A 20,110-nucleotide genomic window follows, 5' to 3' on the forward strand; every position below is an offset into this window, starting at 1 on the left:
CAACAGTTTTGGTGTCCCCTGCAGTCACATTGCTCAATTCTCTGCCATTGAGAAGTTAAATCACTTTTGTATCTGTTTATGCGGCCCTAGTCACCCTTCCCCTGGTTTTGACTCACACAGCTAACATTAAAAACGGTTTCATTTTTAATCAGATGTGACAGCACAGTGTGTATACTTTAGAAGTTTTTATCTCCAATTCTGTTAATTGAACGTTAATCACATGCAGAAGCCTCCTTAAGGCTCTGCAGGCTATTAACAGAGCAGGAGATAAGAAATTCTATATTATTATACTGAGCAATAAAGGAAGTTTAAACACTGGATCTCTCTTGGTAATTTAACTCCTGTACTGCAGAGAATTGAGCAGTTAGATTACATGGACATGTTCTATACACCAAAACTGCTTCATTAAGCTAAAAGTTTTTTGGTGCTTATAGTGTTCCTTTCATGACTCTACTCTAGAAAATTAGCTATCAAATATATACATACAGGGAGTGCAGAATTATTAGGCAAATGAGTATTTTGACCACATCATCCTCTTTATGCATGTTGTCTTACTCCAAGCTGTATAGGATAGCTGTATACTTGAAAGCCTACTACCAATTAAGCATATTAGGTGATGTGCATCTCTGTAATGAGAAGGGGTGTGGTCTAATGACATCAACACCCTATATCAGGTGTGCATAATTATTAGGCAACTTCCTTTCCTTTGGCAAAATGGGTCAAAAGAAGGACTTGACAGGCTCAGAAAAGTCAAAAATAGTGAGATATCTTGCAGAGGGATGCAGCACTCTTAAAATTGCAAAGCTTCTGAAGCGTGATCATCGAACAATCAAACGTTTCATTCAAAATAGTCAACAGGGTCGCAAGAAGCGTGTGGAGAAACCAAGGCGCAAAATAACTGCCCATGAACTGAGAAAAGTCAAGCGTGCAGCTGCCAAGATGCCACTTGCCACCAGTTTGGCCATATTTCAGAGCTGCAACATCACTGGAGTGCCCAAAAGCATAAGGTGTGCAATACTCAGAGACATGGCCAAGGTAAGAAAGGCTGAAAGACGACCACCACTGAACAAGACACACAAGCTAAAACGTCAAGACTGGGCCAAGAAATATCTCAAGACTGGTTCTTTTCTAAGGTTTTATGGACTGATGAAATGAGAGTGAGTCTTGATGGGCCAGATGGATGGATTGGTAAAGGGCAGAGAGCTCCAGTCCGACTCAGACGCCAGCAAGGTGGAGTACTGGTTTGGGCTGGTATCATCAAAGATGAGCTTGTGGGGCCTTTTCGGGTTGAGTTTGGAGTCAAGCTCAACTCCCAGTCCTACTGCCAGTTTCTGGAAGACACCTTCTTCAAGCAGTGGTACAGGAAGAAGTCTGCATCCTTCAAGAAAAACATGATTTTCATGCAGGACAATGCTCCATCACACGCGTCCAAGTACTCCACAGCGTGGCTGGCAAGAAAGGGTATAAAAGAAGAAAATCTAATGACATGGCCTCCTTGTTCACCTGATCTGAACCCCATTGAGAACCTGTGGTCCATCATCAAATGTGAGATTTACAAGGAGGGAAAACAGTACACCTCTCTGAACAGTGTCTGGGAGGCTGTGGTTGCTGCTGCACGCAATGTTGATGGTGAACAGATCAAAACACTGACAGAATCCATGGATGGCAGGCTTTTGAGTGTCCTTGCAAAGAAAGGCTATATTGGTCACTGATTTGTTTTTGTTATGTTTTTGAATGTCAGAAATGTATATTTGTGAATGTTGAGATGTTATATTGGTTTCACTGGTAAAAATAAATAATTGAAATGGGTATATATTTGTTTTTTGTTAAGTTGCCTAATAATTATGCACAGTAATAGTCACCTGCACACACAGATATCCCCCTAAAATAGCTATAACTAAAAACAAACTAAAAACTACTTCCAAAAATATTCAGCTTTGATATTAATGAGTTTTTTGGGTTCATTGAGAACATGGTTGTTGTTCAATAATAAAATTAATCCTCAAAAATACAACTTGCCTAATAATTCTGCACTCCCTGTATAGTTTGAATTAAATATTTTTTTGAACTATCATGTACACTTCAGTGTTTGGCATGGAAGCCAAAAGGAAACTGGAAGAAGTCCTAAAACCAGGGCCGATGCGTCCATAAGGCAGCACAAGCGGGGGGGGGGGGGACTCGGATCTGGGGACTCGGATTTTTCAACTTACCTCTCTCCCTGCAGCCTGCAACCTGCAACCTGCAGCCAGCGTAGTGCAGCCAGTGAAATTGTCCGGCCCCTGATGATAATGTCAGACGGAGGGGACGTGACTTTCACTGCTCTTCTCTCAACTGCCTTTCTATAGCCCCTGCCCCCATTCTACAGCCCTTGTGCCCCTCTCTATAGTCCATGATGACCAGGGATAAGGTAGTCTCAACCACCTCTCAGCCCCTGTGCTCCCATAAAGCCCCTGTATTCCCCTTTACAGCCCTTGTATCTCCCTTTACAGCCATTGTATCCCCCTCTACAGGCACTGCCCCTTCTTTTTTATAGCCCCTGAACCATTCTATAGCCACTGTGTCCTCTCTCAGCTCCTGTGCCTCCACCACAGCCCCTGCCTCTTTTCTTTACCCCCTGTGCCCCGCGTCTATAGCCCGTGTCCCCTCTCAGAACCTGTGCCCCCTCTCAGCCTCTGCCCCCCCTTCAGCCCATGTTCCCCTCTCTACTGCACCTGTTGCCAACCTCTTCATCCCCTGCCCTCCCTCTACATCCCCTGCCCCCCCCACCTCAGCTCCTGCCTCCCTCTACAACCCCTGTGTCCCCCCTCTACAGCAATTGTGTCCCCCCTCTACAGTCCATTTGTCCCCTTTCTACAGCCCCTGTTCCCCTCTCTACAGCACCTGTTGCCAACCTCTACATCCCCTGTCCCCCCATCTTAACCCCTGCCTCCCTCTACAACTCCTGTGTCCCCCCTCTACAGCCCCTGCTCCCCCTCTACTGCCCCTGTCACCAACCTCTAGAGCCCCTCTACATCCCCTGGCACCACACCTCAACCCCTGCCCACCTTCTAAAGTCCCTGTGCCCCCCTTTAAAGCCCCTGACCACCAAGGATAAGGTGGCCCCAACCCCCTCTCAGCCCCTGCCCCCCCCTTCTACATTCTCTACCCCCTACAGTCCCTAACTCCCCTGCTCCACATCCCTCCAACTACACCCTCTATACCCCCACATGCAGCCTTTATGGCTGTATGGCTGGAAAAAAGAAAGAGACAAACAAAGAGGGGGATAAAATACACTACAGGAGGTTATGAGATGCATTTTGGTGGGGAGTGGAAGGGTAGCAAAATGCATCTTTGTCTGTGTAGACAAAAATTCTTTCACCGGCCCTGCCTAAAACCTAACCAGACACTATTATTTACTGACTGGGAACTCTATATTGAAATTACACTGGTTAAAAACAAACAACAAAAAACATCTAAAGGTTTAGGAAATAATCAAACTGGGTGATGCTGAGAAAATCATAGCTACAATGTCATTAGAGTAAAAACTCACTGGTCCGTCCACTAACCACTTAGTTGCAATGGCTGGATGTTCAGGAGATGTATCCATCAAATAACTTAATGCTTAAAACTAAAAAAATAAAATGAGTTTAGCAGTTAAGGAGGTTCTAAATTTATACAGCTAAAATGAAAAAATTAGGACTATGTAAATATGAATTCCCTTAATATTAAAAAGCCCTCTGAGACAAGTTCAGATAGGTATGCAAAAGTTATGTTTTTAGCCTGTTGTGTATTTTAAAGGTGCAAAATGTCCTATATTTTAGTAGAATTATGCAACAAAATACCTAACCAATTTGCGCCGAACAACATGGGCTTTAATGACGTTAGGGTTTTGTGACACTTGCTAACGTTTTTTGACACTTGCTAATCATTCTCACTTTGCTGGATCTGAGTCCCCCTGCAGTCAATCCAGCTGATTCAATTCATGTGATCGCGGTGACATCACAATCACAGGAATCAGATCGGTTTGATTGGCAGGATTTGCTGCAGACTGACTGTCTGGGTTGTCAATATATAATTAATAATATATATAAATTCATTCCAAGTTTATGTATATATTATTTATATCGCCTTTTATTCAGTACCAGTTTCATTTATTCATAATACAGGTTTTCCTTACAATTTTTACTTGTCTATCTGTCTGACTGTCTGTCTGTCTGTCTCTCAGTCTATCTATGCGTCGTCCATCCAGAGATGAGAGAAAAAACACATAAATGCATATATTTTAAAAACAAGTACAAAGTGCACAATATCAATTTTCAAGGAAAATAACATCTAAAGGTGATTGCCATTGTCTGAAGATGAATAATGAAAAAATAATTAAGTAATGCCAGGAAATACAACGTTTCCTGGCACACAGTGGTTTCTCAGAGAAGACAGGGTCAGCAGATGTGGTTGGATCTTTCAAGTCAGTGAGTTTAAAAATTTTAGAAATGGATATCAAAATATTTAAATGTCACAAATGATACAGAATATTGGTTTGTGATATCTAGGTTGTCTTTTTCTGACTTAAGAATAGTGAGTGAACGGTATAAAACTATTTAATGGAGTCCATAATACCCAAGATGGAAAAACATCTTTATCTCAAGCTAATATATATATATTTTTTTTAAATATGGCTATTATGGCCTAAATTTTGGTACTCGTTTGTCACCATAATATGTTGAATCAGCCCAAAGTTCTCTGTCACATGCCGACCCGAAAATATTGTAGATTTTGATACAGCCAAACAAGGTACAATTTTCGATGTGAAATATGTTTTTATTAAAATACTGTTCAATAAAAATAGTTTGAAAGCAATTCATGGCATAGCACTGTACACTAGGGAAAGCAAAACAAATGATAAATTGTCTTTAAATGAACATTTTTCATTAGCACAGGGAATAAAAGCAGTAGGCTTTTATTCCCCCCACCACCACCACCACCACCACCACCACCACAGAGTCAGGCATGAAGAGAAAAGCTGCACATTATCTTGCAACAATGGAAGGTTTGCAGTTTGATCAGCGGGTGGACAACCTATAGGTGGCATGCACATGATGAGGTTGGTGTCACTAGCAACTCCCAAGTAGTGTCTTCTTAAAAAGGGGGCGGAACTACACACAAAAGGATTGTGTGACTTTTAAAGCACTCTGTGAATGGGCTCAATGCTCTGAAAGCATTTCATACTGCATTTGCCAATCTTTTGATTCACTCCAAGTATGCTAATTGGAGACGTTTTCCTAACGTAACCAGATGCAGGGCATCATGGAACTGACCCAGGATCATGGGAAAGAACTCTGAATTCAGGACTGTCCTGCCAAACCCAGGTCACTTGGGAGTTATGTTACTTTCTGGCAGAAGGCATGCTGTGATGCTGGTATATCGGTCACCCTGCTGTGTCTAGCCGGATACAGATCACTGATCTATGCAAGTTATATTAGTGAGAAGGCTTCTGAAAAGGCACACATGTTTATTTTATTGCACATAGCTTTTGTCCTTTTTTATATTTCCCTAAAGAGAAAATATCACAATTTAATATAATTTCATGAAATACTTAGTGTCGCCTGCCATTAGCTTTCTCTATATGTGTTTTCTAATATCTCATTCACTGACTAGGAGTAATTCCCAGGTCGTCTTCTCATTTTAGAATCAGTAAGCACCTGGGATTATCTGGACGTTTCATATTTACTGTAAACATTGCTTCTCCCAAACGTGAAACAAGTAACATTCTGCCTGAGGGTAAAATCTGATTTTTAAAAAAGAGGATTTAATGGTTCACAATTATATTTCTATAATACATTAAAAATAAATATATGAACTGAACTCTTTCAGGACTTTTACAGGTGTGAATCAGGATAAATGCTATATTTGGAGCTTAATTTTACTATGAACCATATTTAAAGGGACACTATAGTCACCAGAACAACTACAGCATATTGCATTTGTTCTGGTGTGTAGAATCATTACCTTCACGCTTTTTGCTGTAAACACTGTCTTTTCAGAGAAAAAGCAGTGTTTACATTACAGCCTAGTGATAACTTCATTGGCCACTCCTCAGATAGCTGTTAGAGATCCTTCCTGGGTCATGGCTGACTAAAATGCATCCAAACATTCAGTATCTCCTCTCTCTGCATGCAGACACTGAACTTTCCTCATAGAGATTCATTGATTCAATTAATCTCTATGAGAAGATGCTGATTGGCCAGGGCTGTGTTTGAATCATGCTGGCTCTGCCCCTGATCTGCCTCCTTGTCAGTCTCAGACAATCCTATGGGGAAGCATTGTGATTGGATCAAGCCACCACTCAGCAGACAGCTTGTTTTTCTGAGGCAAACAGCATGCAGATGTACAGCTTCAGGCTTGAATACAGTAAGATTTGCTATATTTATGGAGGCATGAGGGGGGCTAGATACATGTTTGTGTTCCTGACCCTATAGTGATCCTTTAAATTAGATTTAGGAGGTGAGTGGCTTATTTCTATGCAACATATCTAATTATTTTTAGTGTATCGGGCATAGTAACCAACTTTTTAATGGTGTGTGCAGTAAAAAGTGAAAAACTGCTGGAGCTTAAAAAACACCCCAATCCATGTCAGAGGTGTCACATAGATAAGTATACCCCATGTGTGCACCTGCTATATGAGTCCATAGCAACAAATTCATGCCCTATTATCTTACCAAGCAATAAAGTAACACTCTGCAGCACTGCAAAGTGTTTATGGTGCCAAGAGTACCCTGGCACACCATCTTCCCTCTAACTTGTCAAACCATTTCAGAGATACTTCTATTAAGGTGCCAAACTAAATTTTTGGTCACACATGGCTCTACTATTTGTCTTAATTTTTTCTGACTTTTTCTTTGGTTTTGGCTGAACCAAGTCTGTGCACTGTAAGTTTGTCAATGTCCTTATATATTTTATTTAATTGTGAAACCATTTAGAATGTTCTTTCTGCTTGGGGTTTGCTAGTCGCCGCTCCCCCCCTTCCCTACTTCAGACTAGCCCTGGGGCATTCATTTTCAGAAGAATCTCAATTCGGATGAAAATCCTCTTATTGTCCAATCATCTGAATTCAGAATAGGACAAAGAAAGAATGAACTAATGAACAAATTGCTTGAAACAAAAATTTGGTTCAATTTGTAGGATTTCCAATTTATATTTAAGGGTAACACTACCAAATTAGGGAGCTGTTGGTTTAGTTGATAGATCCTTTAGTATCGTTAAATATGTCAATCACACATAAGGATACCAAATTATGGAACAATCTATTAACCCCTTAAGGACCAAACTTCTGGAATAAAAGGGAATCATGACATGTCACACATGTCATGTGTCCTTGCAGCTGAAAGACCAAAAAGAAAAAAACAGCTTTTCTTAATTTTGATCTTTCACCTTTTTAGTAAACAGCTCCCTAATTTGGTACCCTTATGCAGGGTTGCCATATTTATTTGCCAGCAGAGAACTGTCCCCAATAATCATAGCATTACTACATCATAAGATGTACCCACGCTATGTTCAGGGCACTAGGACCCTGCAGGGAGAACAGAAACAGTGCTCCCTCCATGTCCTGCCCTCGGGGTCCAGCCTCATGATGGTCAGGCAGCTTGGTCTGTATTCACCAGGCTGACATGCTATTAACTTTGGTGGACCTGCCCCCTTTACCTTCCTCCCATTGGCGTCCTGATTCTCAGGATGCCTGGATTGAAAGGTATGCAAAGGTTACCATAAGATAGAATAGCATGTATCTTAGAGATCAAGCCATGATAATGTTCATTGTTTGTTCATTTATTAATGTTTTTTCAGAAAAGATTAATTCTTTTGTTACCAATAACATTACTGTTTTTTTTTAGTACATGCCATTATGTTGAGAGCTATTTTTCCAGTAATCATACGAAACACAAGTTACGACTTGCCTTCCTTATCAAACACATACACAAGTTTTTATTATATACTCCATTGCAAAAACTAATTAGATTCATGAGTAATATATGATGACCATAGTCCATTCTTTATGAACAATGACATGGCAGCTTTTCTGATAAGCGGTTTGTACATGTTATTAAGTGATGTTATGCTGAGGTGATGTTGTAGACTTTGAACAAGGTTAAAGTCTGAAAGGAAGGTTGTATAAAGCAATTCTCCGCAACTACAATAACACTGATTAGAACAGCATTACGCCACTCTACATACTAACTCACAGCCATTGTACTCAAGGTGTTTCGTTTCAATGCTGATCTCTCATTTGATACTGACTTTGTGACACAGCAACACAATGTTTGCATAATACTCATCATGCGTGCCCATCCTTTTATAATGTCCTCACCAAAGGTTTATAGAGGACTGTGTAATTCCATTAAAATTCCTATTCATATTTTATGGTTATAGGATTACATGTCAAGATACACGCCATTTCATCCCCTGCTGGGAGTCTCCGTGCTTCTTAATCATGGTCACCTCCTGCCTACCTCCGTGAGAGACTTGTTCAAAAATTAGGTTCTCCTGCCATGGAAGCAATGAGGGGAAAAAGACTCTAAGCTTCCAATGGATGCCTCTTTGATATTCACTTCAGAATTTCTTACACTCAACCTGGTATGTATCATAAAGATTTAATCGAAGAATCAAAAGCTAAGTGAACGTTTGGTGTCACTTTACTCCAAAATATATCAGTAATACAAACATCGCCAGAAAGGTTTTGCAGGGCACAGTGACCACAAGTAAGGTTTCTACAAGATGTACATCTAATCAGTTTGATCTAAAATGCAGTTCAATAAAAAAAAAAACTAAGAAAAATATGAGCATTTTTTAAGCTTTGTGACATTATGATATCCAATTTATATGTCACAACCAATACAGTTTCAGTATATTCCAGAAGTATCAGTGAAATGTGTGGGGGGGGGGGGGGGGGGGGAGGACAAACATTCTTTAATATTCAACATTCTGATACAATAGGATAACTGGCATGTTAATAGCTCATTGGCTAGCAGATATTATAGAAGTTATGGTGTAATGCTAATACTACCGTAACCTATGTCTCTTTTCTCAGATTTAATTCTAACAAGAAGATCCCCTTTTGTGGAATTTCTCTTGAAACCCTGAAGGCTAAAGATGTGGATTCCTGCTTTTTTTAGATAGGCCAGAGACTCAAACAAAATTATCCTTACAGCTTTTTTCTTCCTCAGAACTATTTTCTCCATTTAGTTTTTGGAGGGAAGCCGGAAAACATATCTCTGGAATCACCTCACAGCTTAAAGCTTTGCCATGTGTCTGCTAGCTGCGTGCAAGCAATTCCTTCGATTCTACATTGTACCAAGGCTGAAACTGCTAAATTACAAGTAGCAAAATAAAACAGAATCGCTACCTATGCTGCCTATGACCTCCATTTGTAGTATAATTCCCATTTTTTAGCAGAATTTTCAAATCCCCTCAGTTCTTTTCTGTAATAACTACAAATACACTGACTTTATTTGGCTCTATTAATGTAACATGTACATATACTACAATTTATTATTGATACAAATGGAGAGATAGATCTTTATTTGGCTTTTTTTTTTTCTCATCTTGATTTCCATTTTTTTTTTTTTTAAATCTTTCAGACACTTTTTCCTCCACAAATGTGTTATGTTTCACTTCTCTTTTTTTCAGTCACTCAAAATTTGGCGGTCTTTTTTTAAATGGGATTTAAAAGGAAAAGCCAACACTTTTTAGGACATGTTTAGAAAAATTTAACAAATATGTATAAATAATAGATAAGGTACCAAAAATGATGGGCACTTTTCAAATCACTTTGATACATCTCCTCTCATGAATTTTAGCTGCCCAAGGCATGACATTTTGTTTAATTTGCCTCTAAATTGTCACACATAGGAGATAAAAAGGTTTACATTACAGTAAAGCATAAACATATCTCAAGAAAGGCAATAATCATCCAAAGCAGACATTCACATAAAACACCTTGTATAACCATAGGTGTGTGCAACATACTTCTTTAGGGTGTCCACTGGGGATTTTTTTTTTTAATAAAAAAAAGTATATTATATCAAATAAACATATCTAATCCATTTGTAATGCTTTGCCCGCTTATAAAACAAACATCTAAAATGTAACAAAAAAAATATTTGCAAAAATAAATAATAATCTGAATATTTGATAAGATAATGAACTATTTCAAATGGGCACATAAGTGGAGGCAGGGATGTAAATGGAGGCAATGTAGACAAATTAACCCTGCAGTAGGATGTACCTGGGACAGCAGGCAAACAGCTTTAGCGTGTCTATGTGTGTCACAAAAGTAGAGAAAATAAGAGGACATAAAGCAAGCATAGGCAAAAGTATCTTTTCTATACAGCAAGACACTGCTAACCTAAAATGCAACATGAGTTATGGAATGGCCACATTTTATCACAGAACTGGCACATATTCAACAGATCGAAATAGTGTAATAAGAGGTAAAGAGGAATGTATCCAGAAGGAAAGAGTGATTGCCAGGTGTGCAGTCTGCATCTAACTAAACAAATGTATAAAATGCATAAGGTGTGTGGGGTCGCTGGAGCATAAAAGGGTGAAACAAGGTGAAACAGACTGCAGATGTTGTAAGTGTAAGGTGAGACAGGGCTACAGTCATGACGAAAGACAAATTGCATGTAAAGTTAATATTTTTCCTGAAGAGATAGGTATTAGGGATATTTTAAATGCTATAAATTAGGGAAATGTCCAATAGGATGAGATAGATCGCTCCATTAGAATACTTTATCTCAATAGCCTAGTTTGCTCAAGGTTTCTTCTCACCATCAGCTGTTTCTTTAGCTGTTTGCCAATGTTTTTTGTGTTGTTTGCTAGTGTTTCACAAGTAAGAGGAGGAAATAGAAAAATTATAATGCAGCAGCCAATTTAAACCTTAAAATCTACATGCTTAAAAATGTTCTGCTGTAGTCAATTGTCTTGATCAATCAAGTCGGTCATCAACGTTTTGTTACGTAAAACCACTATGTTGCATTTTCTTTGGTGGATTAGAGTTTTGACAGCATGGATCCCAAACTCCCGCAATACTATAATTTCCAATTTTCCCTTAAATTTAACCAAATAGAAAACTATGATTGGCAATGTACAGCAATACCTGAATCCTTGTTCTAGAATTATTGGAGAGACCCACAGCTTGCAGTGGAACCTTTGAGAGAGCTAGTCACCTTCTGACATACTCCACCACAAGACTGTACCTATCGAATTCTACAGAGATTATCGGCTCACTGCAGTCACAACCTTGATTCCTTCACACTACTTCCATAGGAGCATCGCCACTAATATAGCAAGCTACTTGGTGAATTCTTCTCCTAAATTCATGTTTTAAGAGACTCATATCTATTTTATAATAGAATGCCCATTTTAAGTATGGCCTACACAGGAGCATGTGGCAAACCAATCTCGATTCCCATCTAAAAGGAAGAAAGCATAGGTTTGCAAAGGTTTTCTTCACTTTAGTTGGTTGCACACAAGAATCGTCTCACTCCTCATCCCTTCCAGTCACACTTTTATCTTCTAAAGACTCTACAGATGAATCATGTAAGAAGGTAGATGGAGTTATTGAGGTTATGATGAAGGATGTAACATTACTGGAATGTTGGAGGGGATGTACCTACTTAATGGAACACTTACATCATTAGGAGAACAAAAGGTGCTCTGGAGTTTATATTGTTTATTAAAAACATATTTCACAGATGGACTGAGGCACGCAACAGATTTGCAAGTTATGTCCTCACGTTGAAGGCAAATGCCAGATAAATCACGAATCAACTGTTGCACACATGTTTAAAAAGAAACACAACAAAGAGATTGCATAGAAGTTAAACTGTAAAGTTATTATATGGTGCTAAAAGTAAAATCTGTAAAGCAATAACGGATGCTTGTTGTGACTTAATTACACACTTGTGTTGCAGTTAAGGAGGGCATATTTCCAGATTGGAGTTTTTATTGTTTTTTTAAATCTTTTTTTTTGTTTGTTTAATATCAAATTATTATTGAATTTTGGATTGTTGGGTAAATAATGTGCACATATATTTATCTTGATCTCGCGCAGCAGTCTAATAGGAAAGGGCGTATTAATCTCAATTTGATTTCATTCAATACAATTAGTTGGTTAGACTCCAAACAGCTTGCAATCTAATTTTATAGCTGAAGGAGTGTGATAGGTATATTAGACTGCTTTATGATTGAAGAAACCCCCTCCCCCGCCCCCCCCCCAAAAAAAAAATGGAAAATGGAGAAGTCTATCATGTGCTCCAATGTCATCCTAAGTGTTAGATATACTTTCCAAAGTATCTAAATGGCAGTCCCTTACAGGAGAGTGTAACGTACCGGATACATCAATATCACACATCAAGGAGAAGCTTGCTGTATTGCAATTTGATAGAGCACTGAAGTGGACCTCAATAGAGCACTTGTGTGCTGAAATGAAAAACTACCCTGATCATAGATAGAAGATAACATGTTTCATAAAATATCTTTCACATTTTTGCCTCTAGTGGAGGAGTTTGTCAGGTGTGTTTTGTCTGCAACTTAACCCATTGCTCTCTTGGTGGCTATATCCATGAAGCAGGATGTCCTTTCAATACAGCCTGTTTTCTGTTAAAGCCAGGGTAGGTTTACTTTTATCACAGAGGTATCAAAGTTCACGGTTCTATGTTCTCTCTAGCTGCCCCTGCTGGGACTGAGTAAACTAAATATCTGAACATCCTACACAGATGAATGAGATCCTAATTTACAGGATGCAATTGCTGCAGGATGGAAGGGATTAACTGTCTGGGTGCCAGTGGATGCATTGCATTGTGTTGTTGACCACACAAAAGCATCACATTAGTTAAAACAAACAAACAAAAAAGTTAAATGCAAATGTTTAGATCTAACTAATATTTAAAAAGAAGGAGAATTCACAACGAGTAAAGAATTGTCAATTTCATTTAAATTAAAAATGTTGCCTCCAGTTAAATTGATGACTGTAGCACAGGAGGAGATAGCTGGGTGGAGAAAAAAATATATATATTTCACCGCCCATTTCTGTGGATAAGATACAGGGAACTAATTTGAATATTATTTTGTCTCTTCATTTGCTGCAATTATACTTTCTCATCACGGTAGTTTTTAATTAGTTCATGATGACTTGAATGGCTGACCGTTGTATTACGTCTACACATTCTTATCTGTTTGATCAGATTATCCGCATTTTGATGCATCAACTTGTAATTATGAACAAAATAATAGACTAGACTTGAGCCCAATCGAGACCTACAAAGGGGTTAATGTTGCGTGTTCGCTCATAGAATAGTCTCTATAAAGAGGTAAGGCAAAAGGCAACCGGGATACTGATCTCTTGATACACAAGGGTTCCAATTTAGCCTTTTTCACTGAAAAAACAAAAACACAGAGGACACTGGTGGTCACTCTGGGAGGAGAATTGTGTAACTGTGTCATTGCCAGCCTCGCTGAGAATTACGCAAAATACAAGAGGATATTTGCGTTGTTTTAGCTATATTAGGCTATATTAGGCTAAAGCAATTCCAGAAGTTTTGTCACTTGGAATAAAATAACCACATATGTATCTGCTTATTTCAGAAAATGCAAATAAGATAAAGCATTTAACACATGATTTAGTACAACCTCACTAGTGTTTTCTTAGGATGGATGTAAAATGTGTTTTCTTGATTATTTTTATTGGCACAGCTCATCTATATGGATATGGACAATCGGATCTTAAATTGTTGTCACTAATTCTGTACCTGCAACATTCGAATGGTAAACAGTTATTTTAATTTAACTAAGCCATGGCCAATCAATAACCCCATGACTTGTGCCTGGGCAATGATTACCTCTGCTGCTTGATGCAACAAGATCCACTGTTCTACAGAGAGACCTGGCACTTGGTGTGGAACCTGTGGATTGCTAGAGACTCCTTAAAGTCCCCAATAAAGGCAGGGGTCAGAGTAAGACCCCACACTCCATTTACTGAAATACTGCCACGATATTCACCTCATTCGGTATGAAGGAAATCCTCTACCAACTCTACATGCTCCTGACCAATAGCAGGCACCGGTGCCTTGCCAGCAGCAACTCCCATCACTCGTACCACTAAGGGTATTAAGAGATTTAGTCACCCCCCTCCCCCCCCACAATTTTTTAAATAAACAATTGTTACATTTAGTTACAACATAAGCCCACACAGAGACAGCACAGCAAGACCAAGGCAGATTAAAAAAGTTAATAGTATTCCCATCCAAGTTCTAGCACACGGGAAAGGCGCATGGTAAGAAGAGTAGGGTTAGGGCATGCATTACCTGTCCCATGTTGATGTATCCATATTTGCTAGCTATCCTGTCGGCTTCCAGGGCTCCCCCTGCTATCCTCACAGCCCAGTGGTTGGTGAACGTACTTGTCCGGCATGTAGGTAATAGGATTCCCAGCAGCAGGGTAAAGTCGAAGACAAGAGACCTCCCAGACATCCATCCAAAAGCCATGATATGCCCTGCTGCCCCCTAGAACCAGGTCCCCAGCTCCTGCAAGAGGGGGGAGTACAGAGAGTCCTGCTTTAATCCCCTAATAAAAGCCAAGGCAGAGAGAGCCCAGTAAAGTTCCCAAGAGCTGGAGGTAAGGCACTTGTATGACCTTCCACTCTGAATCTCACTCAGTGACTGCCTGCACTTTGACTCCAGACTCCTGCTGCCAAGTGCTAATCTGCTTCCTCGTTTCCTTCAGATCTCCCCCTCTCTTCTTCACTCCTGGGTTTTGTTTGGGATTTACAGACAGTGCTTAATGGTAAAAGTGCTGACAATTTGCTGCTGGTTTTAACCCCAGTGTGTCTCCCCTAGTGAGTTTTCCTCGGGGCAAACAGAGAGAGTGTGAGTGGTAGAAAGCAGATCCCCCCCTCTCTCTCTCCTTCTCTGCATAAATGACTGCCCCCCTTCTGCTCTCCTCCCGTCCGAAAACCAACAGCACCCAGATGTAAGAGAGAGGCGGAGGCTGGCTGCTTGTGTCCCTCCTTCTATTCCCACTGTCCTATCCCTTCATCTTGTTTCTTACACACAGTGTAGAATAGATAGATGCCCTCACCTATCTGCCAGCCAGGTCCAGGAGCATGGTGTGGGGGTGGTGACCTCGCCATAGTACAGTACCATTTCGGCCACCAGCAAGGCTGGCAACAGCTAACTGTCTCAACAGGTAACTGGATGATTCTAACGGAGGATTCTAAATCATCATTCATGCTATCTAATAACCAGAGAGGAGAGCTGCTACATGGAACAATTGAAAAAAATAGCTAGAGCCTACTGAAAAATAAATAAATAGATGAGCTATTATTATTATTATTATTATTGGTATTTATATAGTGCCAACTTATTCTGCAGCGCTTTACAATATTATGGAGGCAGGGAATTTAACAATAAATGGAACAATTACAAAATTATACAGGAACAATAGGTGGAGGACCCTTCTAAGATAAGCTAAGATTTGTTGTTCTCTATTAAGGTATTTTCACCAATTTTTTGGCAGTTCTCTTATTAATTTTCTAAAAAATGTTGGTTTAATTTATATACACCAGAATGAATGCATTATTTCCAAATTTGCAGATATACCTTACATATCTGGCCTTAAATATCAGCAAATCTTGAAATAATGCATTCACGCTGGGGTATATTAATTAAACCAACATTTTTTAGAAAATTGTCAACAGAACTGCCAAAAAAATGGGTGAAAATAAGCTCTGCATATTAAGACAAATTTCGAAATATGTGTCTGAATGATTTTATTTTCTCATTTATTCACTGAAGGCAGTTCAGTGATTGTCTGTGTGATTCACTAAAATCAGAATATGGCAAGGCAAACTTTGAGAAAATAATTTAGTAGGTATCAGTAGACAAGCGCAATTCGTTTTATTCCGAATGTGCATTGGTACGAATTTCATGCCATTCGGACATTCGGATGCTTACGAATGTCCAAAGTGCCGAAGCTCCAAAGTGCCGAAGCTCCGAAGTGCCGAAGCGCCAAAATGATTCGGATTTCCGAAAAGCGGCAAAACAAGAGAGAGGGAGGGAAAATTACGTGAATGATGACAGGAATCTTGACCAAAAAACTATTTTTTTTTTGTACAATGTAATGCTTGCTTGCCCAATCTGGTTTCAATATTCCCTGTCCAATGAAATGAGCACATTTTTGTGATTGATGTTAGAGGACAGCCAATTAATGGTGATTTTGTCACTGACACTTGGAAGGCACACAGAGTCATTGAGGTGGGATAGTAAATAAGGTTGTCAGGGTTTTGGCTTGCATTCATGTGACCAGATTAGTTGTGATAGCACAAGAGACTGAGAGAGATACATTACATTACATTTATTGTATTTTACTTGTTGCAAACTTGGGGAGCCACATTGCTTTTAAAGGGAAACTCCAGTGCCAGGAAAACGATCCGTTTTCCTGGCACTGGAGGGTCCCTCTCCCTCCCACCCCCCAATCCCCAGTTGCTGAAGGGGTGAAAACCCCTTCAGTGACTTACCAGGGGCAGCGACAGGTCCCACGTCGCTGCTTCCTCCTCCCCCGCCGCTCCTCCTTCTACATACGTCGGCCGGTGGGCGAGACTGATCTCGCCTGCCGGCCGAGGAGACCTAATGCGCATGCGCGGCAATGCCGCGCATGCACATTAGCGCACCCCATAGGAAAGCATTGAAAATTAATTTCAATGCTTCCCTATGGGGAATAGAGCGACGCTGGAGGTCCTCACACAGCGTGAGGACGTCCAGCGACGCTCTAGCACAGAAAACCTGTGCTATGAAGCAGGAAGTGTCCTCTAGTGGCTGTCTAATAGACAGCCACTAGGGGAGGACTTAACCCTGCAAGGTAATTATTGCAGTTTAAAAAAAACTGCAATAATTACACTTGCAGGGTTAAGGGTAGTGGGAGTTGGCACCCAGACCACTCCAATGAGCCGAAGTGGTCTGGGTGCCTGGAGTGTCCCTTTAAGTGTGTGTTCCAGGGAGAGAGAGAGAGAGTAAGTTTTGCCTTTTTTTTCTTCTGCATTTTGTTTCTTTTTTTGAAGGAGGTGAATGAGAGAGTGTGTGGCTGTGCAAGCCAGGTAGTCTGATTGCCAGGGTGTCTTTATGCTGCACTGTGACTTTACTGCAGTTTTTAATTTTGTGTACCAGCCATCACTTGTTCTCACTTTGCTCTCTCTCTCTCTCACACATTCTCACTTGCTTGTTCACACACAAATTGCTTTCTCTCTGCTCTCACACTCTGCTCATTATCTGCTCTCACACTCTGCTCACTCTCTGCTCCTAAACTCTCCACAAAAATGGTGTCACAGGGGTGGGATTATATAGTGTGCAGAAGTGTTGCATGCTGGTAATGCTCCCTGATTGGCTGCACTATTTGTGCAGTGAAAATATAATTTAATAAATTGTATATATACTAAACAGCGGCGTACATACCGCGGTCGCAAGGGTCGCAGCTGCGACCGGGCCCGTCACTCCTGGGGACCCGGCTGCGCTGTGGACCCCGCAACCGGGTACCAGCTGCCACGTTTTGCAGCCCCAGTCCGGGCGGCAAACCGCCAAGGCTGCATGTTAAGGGGTCCATCGGGTGGCCCATGGTGTCAGGGCCACCCGATGGATATGGATTGTCAGGGGGCCCGGTCAGCGCTTGGCGCTTAAACAGCGCGACTGGGCCCCCTGTGATGACATCACTGCTGGGAGGAAGTGACTCCCCGGTCACTCCTCCCAGTATACAGAGAGCCTGCGCGGGAGGAAGCAGGAGGGAGTCAGAGTGTGAGCTCTAACTCCCATCAGGCTGAGCCCCCACTGGACCCCAGGGAAAGTCACAAAAGGTAGGAAACAGGAAACATTATGTGTGTGTCTCTGTATGTGTGTGTGTCTGTGTCTCTGTATGTATCTGTGTGCCTCTGTATGTGTATGTGTCTCTGTCTCTGTATGTGTGTGTGTCTGTGTCTCTGTGTGTGTCTCTGTATGTGTGTGTCTGTGTCTCTGTATGTGTGTGTATGTGTGTCTGGGTCTCTGTACGTGTGTGTGTCTGTATGTATGTGTGTATGTGTCTGTGTGTGTGTCTCTGTGTGTGTGTATGTGTGTGTCTGTATGTATGTGTCTGTGTGTGTGTCTGTGTGTATGTATGTGTGTCTGTATGTATGTGTGTATGTATGTGTCTGTCAGGGTGGGGGGTGTCTGTCTGTGTGTATGTGTTTGTGTCTATGTATGTGTCGGGGGGGGGCCCACGGATCGGGGGAGAGAGGGGAGAGAAGGGGAGAGAGGCGAGGGGGGGGGGTCCACGGAGCAGTTTTGCTCCGGGGCCCCATGGAATGTGTGTACGCCACTGATACTAAACTAACACTACTATTAACTAAACCAAGGCCACTTCTGGGTGCTGGATGCTGTTGTGGTCCACTATGCAATGTAAAACATTGTTGTTTAAGAAAACAAGAAACAATTGTTTATTTTTCAAAACGAACTACATTGTTTACTGCCAAATGCATGAAACAAATGACATGCCGAACTGCCGAATGCCCGAAATGAATGCCAGAATGCTGCATGCCCAAATGTAGAATGTCCAAACAGAATGCCATTCCCCAGTTCTGAAGTGCCGAACCGAACCGAATGCCATTGGTCCGAATTGCTGAAGCAGGCAAATATTTTTACTTACCCGAATTTCTGAACCGAACCAAATTTTTCGCCCATACACATCCCTAGATATCAGGCCAATTTCATTTGTTAAACCACAAAAGACATTCACTAGATTACTCTGTAATTTACCAAATTTGCATCTGAGTCAAAGGGACACTATAGTCTGTAAAACAACTTTAGCAGTTTTGGTGTATAGCTCATGCCCCTGCAGTCTCAATGCTTAATATGCTACAATTTAGGAGTTAAAAAGCACCTGTCATGCCCCAAACAACTTATATTAGATTGAGCATACAATTTTATCTATACATTGTCCTAGTAGTTTTGCTAGCAAATGTATATATTAGAAGAAAAAACATCTGCACGCATGCACTTCAGTTGTTATGGAAACTCCCTAGCCAGGGGTAGAAGCACTGGCTTGGCAGTATAGGAACGAAGTGACGTAAAGTCACTCTGTTCCGATGCTGGCAGTGAAACCAGTGTGCCGATGTCACTGCTTTACTTGGTGATGCGTCCAAAATAGGGCAACTCAAAGAACAGAGGCGTAAGGAGGACGTCCAGGAGGTCAGTGTTACATGAAGAGTAACCCTCATTAAGCAGCGCTGGAACAGAGGAAAAGTGAGTACATCTTTATATGTTACATTGAATACACCATGTATTATTATGATATATTGTGTATTCAATGAAAATGGATGCGATTGAAGGTGTCATTTTTTTTCATTACAGGTTGACTTTAAATCACTTTCTTTATACAGCCTTAGTCACACCTCCCTGCATGTGACTTGTGCAGGCTTCCTAAACACTACCTGAAAAGGAACCTAGGTTCCTTTATTATGCAGTCTGTTTAATAATTTCTTGTCTCCTGCTCTGTTAAAAGCCTATTAGAGCCCGCAGGAGCCTCCTGTGTGTGATTAAAGTTCAATTTACAGAGCAGTAGATAAAAACTTCTAAAGCAAGCTAACATCTGATTGAAAATTAAACCATTGTATTCATGCAGGTTGTGTCAGTCACAGGCAGGGGAGGAGTGGCTAGGGCTGCATAAACAGAAACAATAGCGATTTAACTCCTAAGTGGCAGCAAATTGAGCAGTGAGACTGCAGAGGCATTATCTACACACCAAAACTGCTCTATCAAACTAAAGTTGTTTTTATGCCCATAATGTCCTTTTAATCAAAATGAGTTCCAATTCAGAAGTCATTTGAATCAGACAGATTGGTCATAAAAGTGCAAAAAAAGCTAAGGAATCACTAAAAAAATCCTAGTCTGCTTTCCAAAATTAATTAGTTCTGCTGCATGGACATAGCCAGTGTGCAAATGGTAAAAATAAAAATAATAAATAATCGAAATACATGTTTCATTTCTATTCCCAGGCAGTGTGAGGGTTAACAGGGCAGCTTCTGTTTGCCCTTTGTTCCTTCCTGCTCGCTACTGAA

The 20,110-nt window shown here is 40.7% G+C and overlaps 1 protein-coding gene across 2 annotated transcripts in view; it reads right to left on the bottom strand.

Annotated features, from left to right (window-relative positions):
• PCSK5 (proprotein convertase subtilisin/kexin type 5) overlaps positions 1-14,983 on the bottom strand; it is a 399,481-nt gene extending 384,498 nt beyond the window's left edge. For both annotated transcript variants that reach the window (XM_063455029.1, XM_063455030.1), the window contains exon 1: positions 14,337-14,983. In XM_063455029.1, the coding sequence (XP_063311099.1) occupies positions 14,337-14,516 (180 nt within the window). In that variant the 5' untranslated portion in view covers positions 14,517-14,983. The remainder of the gene's footprint in view (positions 1-14,336) is intronic.
• Positions 14,984-20,110: the final 5,127 nt, after the last annotated feature.

Source organism: Pelobates fuscus, chromosome 5 (assembly GCF_036172605.1).
Source record: "Pelobates fuscus isolate aPelFus1 chromosome 5, aPelFus1.pri, whole genome shotgun sequence".
NCBI classification, from domain to species: Eukaryota; Metazoa; Chordata; class Amphibia; order Anura; family Pelobatidae; genus Pelobates; species Pelobates fuscus.